At 38.3% G+C, this 7,286-nt stretch overlaps 1 protein-coding gene across 1 annotated transcript in view; it reads left to right on the plus strand.

Annotated features, from left to right (window-relative positions):
* Positions 1 to 6,946, plus strand: part of STX18 (syntaxin 18) — a 64,873-nt gene extending 57,927 nt beyond the window's left edge. Inside the window, exons 8-11 of the mRNA XM_068679903.1 lie at positions 2,856 to 2,914; positions 3,266 to 3,335; positions 3,933 to 4,013; positions 5,705 to 6,946. Of these exons, the coding sequence (XP_068536004.1) occupies positions 2,856 to 2,914; positions 3,266 to 3,335; positions 3,933 to 4,013; positions 5,705 to 5,800 (306 nt within the window). The 3' untranslated portion in view covers positions 5,801 to 6,946. The remainder of the gene's footprint in view (positions 1 to 2,855; positions 2,915 to 3,265; positions 3,336 to 3,932; positions 4,014 to 5,704) is intronic.
* Positions 6,947 to 7,286: the final 340 nt, after the last annotated feature.

Raw genomic sequence — 7,286 nt, forward strand, 5'->3', positions numbered from 1 at the left:
ACTTTATTATTATTATTATTATTATTACTATTACTATTATTATTATTATTATGTAGACTGCCTGCTAGAAGACTAAACCATTTTCTCAGAGATTAACTGTTACCCTGTTGAAACAGGTGTCATTTCACACTCACCAGTAACAAATTTCTGTTCTTTAACATAACCGTGTTCCCCTAGGTCACGCAGCTCTACCTGTAGTTTGCTGTCAGTAAGGAGTCAGGTAGTGCTTCGCTGAGGGCCTGGTGGGACTGAAGCAAGATGAGAAATGTTACAGCACGAAGTGTGGGACACAGCAGAGATGGTTTGGGTTGTGAGGAGGGGATGAAGATGATGGGTATGACAGGTGGCTTGCCTTTTTTCTTTTTTTCCCCTCTTTTCTGTTACTCTGTGGCAGTTTAGAAGTTTTGCTCAGCTCCTGCTGTCGGCTCTCCCTTGGTTCAGCTGTACCGTGTGCTCCTGTGGTGAGATTCAGTTTACTGATTTAGTAGAAAACTCAGGAAAAAAGTGGTCAGGGAGCTAAAATGTCATCCCATGAAATCAGACGAGCAGCAGCTTGTGTACAGGAGAGATGATGTACTCAGGGAGAGATAGGAGCAAGAAGAATCCTTCCATGGCTCCTCTAGGTCTTCCACTGTACCCCAAGTGGAATCAGAACATCCTGAGCTGGAAGGGACCCACGAGGTCCATCGAGTCCAACTCTTGTACACTTGTCTTTTTCTTTCTCTCTGTAGGTATTATGAAAGTATTAGATATGGCAGAAGTTTAAACCAGAATATTTTTGATCATTTAACAGAATGCGTAAATCATCACGTGGAACAACATGTACAAGGAGGTGAACAAGCTGTAGAAGGAAGATCTTAAAAGAATCGGGCTAGAGATGCTGATGAAATGATTGGGGCAGGGAGGATGTCACAATATATAGTCACCAAACATAGCAGTCTAATAACAGTAAATTAGTTACTCCTAGAGATTGGCTCTGTGAAGTAAGCTGTGGGTCAGATGACCTGTATGAACTAGCCACCAATTTACATGTTGCATCCTAATGATGAACTGCGTTGTTATTTAAATTACCTTGAAATATTAGGTACTTCATTTTTAGCTACTTCAGTATTACTGTTCTAAAAGCTCATTTGCCTTCCAGTTATGCAGCACTACCCCCTTTGTTATTGTTAATTCTCTGTGATTCAGACATTATTTTTTCTCCTCGTCCCTTCATTTTTTTTCAAAAGATAACAGTTCCTTTCAAATACTTACTGTCTTCTCTGGGCATCACAACATTTTCTTGCAAGTTCAAGCGTTGGGCCTTTGCTCAGGTGGTGAGCAATTACTACTGCACAGACTGGAAATAGAGTCTGATCTGTAAGCAGTGCTGCTCTGCTGCTGTTTTTGTCTCTGACAACGCACTGCTTTGTCCCAAGAAGGATAATGAGACCTCGCAAGGTGACTGAGAGGAATGCTGCCTGTATACTGCTAATGAAATTGTAACTTGATTGAATTACACCGAAATCCAGAAGTGTTATGTAGGCTAGTTTGAAATAAGTAGATTAACTGCATTAGAACTGGGCTTGCTGTCTTGCACAGTGCCAGTGTCACATCCTTTGGATTTTTAATCCTGTTTTCTGGTATTCAGGCTGCTGCATATATCACTCAGGATTTAGAAATGAGGCTTGTCAGAGGCACGTAGTGGGTAATAATTTCAGGATAAATGTATCCTGGGTGCTACTTCTGTGCAGTGGCAGAGACAGGGCTTTCCTAGCTTTGTGAGGAACGTGCAAATACCACACGTCCAGCTGGTACTGAGCTTTTGCTCGTGGGGAATTAATTGGTAGAACACCTCGACTAACCTTCCCCTCTGTTCAGCCAGAAGGGGACTTGTGACCCTTTCAGGACGAGATACTCTGTTGGCAGGAACCTTTTGGCAGGGGCAGGTGATGGTGATCTGAGCACATTGCCCACACCTGAGAGCCTGGGGAGGTGGGAGCAGCACACTGTGGGGCTCGTTCCTTTGTCTGGCTGGCAAGGTGGCAGGATTGAGCTCATTGATTTAGGCACCTGGAAAATCCCACCATAGAATGTGGTAATGGGTCCTGTTTAAAATGCAGTCCTTACAATGCCGCTTCCAACTAACTGTTGTGATGTGATGCCTTTCTCAGCTGTATTCTAGCAGCGTATCTAAAGCAAATCTTGTCACCGTACTTGCTGCACCATAGCTCGTTCCACATTGAATCCCAAATGATCTGACAGGGAAGTATATCTAGAAAATCAAAGCTTGTTTTCCTGTATGAGGTTTTGTGTTTGTGCTCACACGTGAAAAATGTAGTGCCAAAAGTGTAGTTCTAAATGAAAGAGGCTGGCTGGAATAAATCAAGCCAATGCATTGGTAAAGTATGAAGTAGTAGACATCAAAATATTTCATATTACAGCAAAATCTGCAAGCTGTTAACTTTGTGCCATGGGTAGAACATGAATAAAGTGAATGATGGTGTAAAGGTGTCACATGCTATGAGATCTTTCCCCACTCAAATATTTAAAATGAGAAAGGACAAAATTCATCCTCTACATTTTTGCTTAGTGCAGAGAACTCAAGAAAAATCTGCAAATTATTTTTGGGTTTGGTTCATAATGGGAGGATAACTGACAAATGTTAGAATGATAACACTATGATGTTAATGATAAACATGATAAACGATAAATGTGCAGACTCATATTGTTCACTGAAGCTAATGATAGTCATCCTTGGAGATCTTTGTAAAGGAAGGTGAAGGTTGCTTTGCTAGGGCTGAGGGCTGAGGAAAGTTCACTGAGTCCAAGCTTGTGAACTCTAACAAGACTTTTTTTTTTCCCCTCTCTTGCAGTTTGAACAGGAGAACCAGAGGCTTGTTGGAGAAATGAACAATCTGTTTGATGAAGTCAGGTACCGTTTTCCATTTATTGCCAGGTTGCTGCATGTGCTGGTCCCGTAATCAGGATAACATCCACTCATTTGCTGCTGGGCACCTTGCTGCAGGAATTGTAACGGTGTGGGGGAGGAAGAGACAAAACAGGAATGCCCAATTCCATGTAAAACCTGGAAATTAACTGTAGGGGTGTACACGGGGTTGTGTTCCCGTAGTGCAGACATCCCACCTTACCGCCACATACGACTGCTAACAGAGCCATGCCTGCTGAACAGCCTGCTGGGTTGAACAGGTTGGAGGGTCTAAAGCTGTAGCAGTGAGTAATGCTTGTAGAAATTTCTAATGGAATATTTCTGTTCTTTGTCAAGACAAATTGAAGGAAAAGTGGTAGAAATCTCCAGATTGCAAGAGATATTCACTGAAAAAGTCTTGCAACAGGTTAGTGTAATTTAATGCTTGAAGGTTTTCCTGGGGGTGTTTTGGTCTTGGTTCTGTGCAAGATGTAAACATGAGAGTAACGAACTTTGGCACAAATGTGAAGGGAAAGTTTGTTTTGGTTTGGTTTGTTGTTTTTTGTTTTTTTGTTTTTTTTTTTCCAAAAGCAAAATCAAGATGGTAATTACTACCATTACGTATCAGTGTATACTGGGAATGGAAAGTGCTGTGTGTTACAGTGATCCTTCTGTCTCAAAATTAGTGTTCTACTAACTGTATTATTTAATAGCTTATTTTCTGTAAATGGTAGCACCTCTTCCAGGACAGCCAACAAAAATAAGGCCAGATTTGATGCTGGGTAAACAGGAGACTTCCTATTGATCTTAGAGGCCTCGGTTCAGGCTCATAACAACACATTAAAAAAATTGCAACTTAATTGCCTCTATGCCTTTGCATCATTGAAGAAAGTATAAATAAAGCTAAGATGTTAATAATACCAGATTTTATTTTATATTTGAGTTCTGCTTGTCCCCAAAATCCTTACAGATGTTTTTTTCTAAACATTGTCACTGTTTCTCTCTTTTTTTTTTTTAAAAACAGGAAACTGATATTGACAATATCCATCAACTAGTTGTGGGTGCAACAGAGAATATCAAAGAAGGCAATGAAGACATAAGAGAGGTAATGTCTAAGCTGTGTTTTTCAATTCATTTCTTTCTCCTGAATTTCAGTTTTGCCCAAGTGTTACTGTAAACAGCATGTAAAAGTTAATGCATGATACTGTGTGTATTGGGGAATCAGGACATGATTTCAAAAAAATTGTGAATGCACTTAGCTAATTTACACATTTCACTCTGCTTGTCTTACTAACCATGATCTGAAACTAAATGAGTCTGCAGAAATCTGCTTGGCCCTACCTATTTTTAAACGTGAAGGTTGTGTGGTATGCATTTAAGCTCATCTGAAATTTTGTGGGGTTTTCTGTTTGTTTTAATTTAAAAAAAAATAATCAGAAGACAATTCTGCAATTGCTGAATCTGGAGTTAAACGTTAAGCATTACCAGAAGAGTCTCTTTACCATGCGGAAGGCATCTCACATGCACCTAGTAAACAAATCTGTCCCGTTATCCTACTAATTAGAATGAGATGATGCTTTCCTTCAGGAGCTGCGATTTCAATAAAAACTGAGCTCCCAAATTAGCCTCTGGAGTAATTGGCTTAGTTATTTCTTTTTTTTTTCCTCCTGAAAGCACATTGAATAATGTAATTCAAGGTTGAGTTTAGCTACTGCTCAGCTAGTCTGAAAAGTGCATCAATCATTAGCAAGCATAACTTCGGTGCTTAAAATGTCTGATTTGGGAACTTATTTCCATATTTCTTGGAGTAGAGTAGGAAAGATTTAGACTATTATTTTCAGCAGCTGTCCAAGAGGTATGGTGGTATGGCAGATCGTGGGGAAGATGTGAGGGAGTTTTCAGTTCTGATGCTGTTTTTGTTGTTTTTTAAGGAATTAAGTCAGTAGATGTACTAATACTTAGCATACACTTACCATGCCTATGTGTGACTCTTAAGCACTTGACATTAAATAGGACACTGGAAAGGTACAGACAGGTCAACAGATTGTCCCAGTGTTCATAGAAAAAGTTGGTATTCGTGAGATGGTATGAACTTACATTATTTTTGCTTTGGTTTTCATATTTGTATGTGGAACTAAATTTCCCAAACCATGCTGAGAAACAGTAGGAAAAGGTCATTAAAAAATTAACTCTCATTAATGTTTATATCACATGAAGAGTTCCATGTAAAAATCTGGAAAATGAGAGAGAAAAGCAGGTTTCCTCCTTTCTGTCAGTCTGAATTTTGGGAAGGAGAGTCCTAGAAAAATATTTGCTGCATTTTGCTGTAGTTGTTCCTTGCTCTACTTGCTTTGAGGGTGAAATATGTGATAGACAGTCCTAAAGCAATCGGTAGAAATAGCTGTTGTCAGTTTCTTTGTGTTGATTTTTATTTGTTTTTTTAAATCACAAGAGATTTATTAGAGTGATATTAGACTGACTAATCACAGAGCTTCATTTTTGGAACTTAACCTTTAAGCACGTACACTTTGACGTAGTTCTTCACGTTTCGGATGTTTTTGTATTATCTGGGATCTGGATTTATTTTCTTAAATCACCAACTTTAACATTTTGTGAGAAGCTATAGTGTGATAAATCTAAAGTGGTACAACCAGCCTGACTTTTATTCACCTGAAAGTAATGGCAGCTTTGTTTTTTGTTCTGAAGCCACTAACAGTCATCATGGGCTGTCTTTTTTTGAAATATGTACTGTACTTTTTACTGGTGAGAGTAATCAAGATAATCTTCTCCTCACAGGCCATCAAAAACAATGCTGGATTTAGAGTATGGATCCTCTTTTTCCTTGTGATGTGTTCATTTTCCTTGCTTTTCCTGGACTGGTATGATAATTAAAAAAATGAAATTGTCTACATGCTTTGTAAAACTTTTGACATTTTTTCCTATGGAATGGGGTATATACATACTTGTATATTTTATGCATTTTTTTTGTGCTGCTGTGATGGAAATATTTTCCAACAAATGCACATGCGTATGTCCATTGCTGCAGAGGGAGACAATAGCATTCATTTTATCAAATGTGAAACCACGCTGAGTCCTGCACACTTCAACCTTTGAAAGAGCTGGTAAGAAGGCTACAAGCTGGAGCAGAGCTAAAGGGGTAAACATTGATAAGTAAATAAAAAGTGATAATTGTCAGTGAGCCACACCTATGATACTTAAAGTCCAGCTCTCAGTGCGCAGAACAGGTCAAAAGAAAATTGTTGTTGTGCAAAAGCATCTACACTGTTTCAGGCTTTTATTTAATCACACCACTTTGGTACACAGTGATCATTTTGCAGATGTATGACCTCTACTTCTAATCCTTGACAACTACTTTAGAGATCAAGATGATTTAATAATAATTAAAAGAAAAAAAAAAGCTAAAGAGCTTTACTTGGGGGTGCAAAGAGATAATAACAATGCCGATTGTGCAGTGAAATGGAGGTTCTGAGACATCAGAACAAAGCCAAAGGACAGACAATATTAAAAGCAAACTCTTCAAAGTACTAGAAGTGGGAGCAATTTGGTATCCAAAAAAGGGGGTCTCAAAACCAACCATGGCTAAGAATCAATAAACTTCCTCTTGTTAAGTCAGATGGAAAAACTGCTTTTGACTCTTGACTTAATTGCAAAGCAATCAGCGTTCTACATCCTACAGCTTGGTATTTTTTAATGTCATGAGAGCAGTAAGTTCTTTCTCATCAGTATTTACTTGTGCATTGAAGCCATTTATTGTGCTATATTTAAGGGGAGGAAGATGTATCATGAATCATTTCCATGTAGGACAGTCTTGGGAAAGAGATCTTTTTTATCTTGTAAAATCTGAATGGCCTCTGTAAAAAATATGGTGATAAATGTGTTTTGCTATCTCTCTTCTGACTTGTGTATACCTATACATTATATGCAACAAGCTGTATCATTCTTTACTCTGCACAGAGTGAAAATGTCAAAAGTTACAGATTGCATCCAATAAAGCCTATGCCTACTACAAAATACAAACATGGTAGTTTTGAGTATCTGAATACGTGGCCTGTGGTTTTGAAATGCAAAGAAAAATTTGGCACGTAACTTACTGCTTTTTATGCATTCCACATACCAGGACTTAAAAATTCTTTTACAGATATTACTTGCTTACTTCATATCAAATCTATAGAATTAAGTAATAATGGTTATTTTTACTGTATTGGTTAAAAAAAAAAAGTTACTGATAATTAAATTCTACTGGAGAAGAGTAAAAGTGGAGCTGACTGTTTGTTCTGCTATAGATCTTGACGGTTTCCCTTTGTTTCTGTATGATCTCTACAGAAAACAAACTTTTGACATGTCCACTAGAAGTTGT

This window comes from Anas acuta, chromosome 4 (genome assembly GCF_963932015.1).
Source record: "Anas acuta chromosome 4, bAnaAcu1.1, whole genome shotgun sequence".
Taxonomy (NCBI): domain Eukaryota; kingdom Metazoa; phylum Chordata; class Aves; order Anseriformes; family Anatidae; genus Anas; species Anas acuta.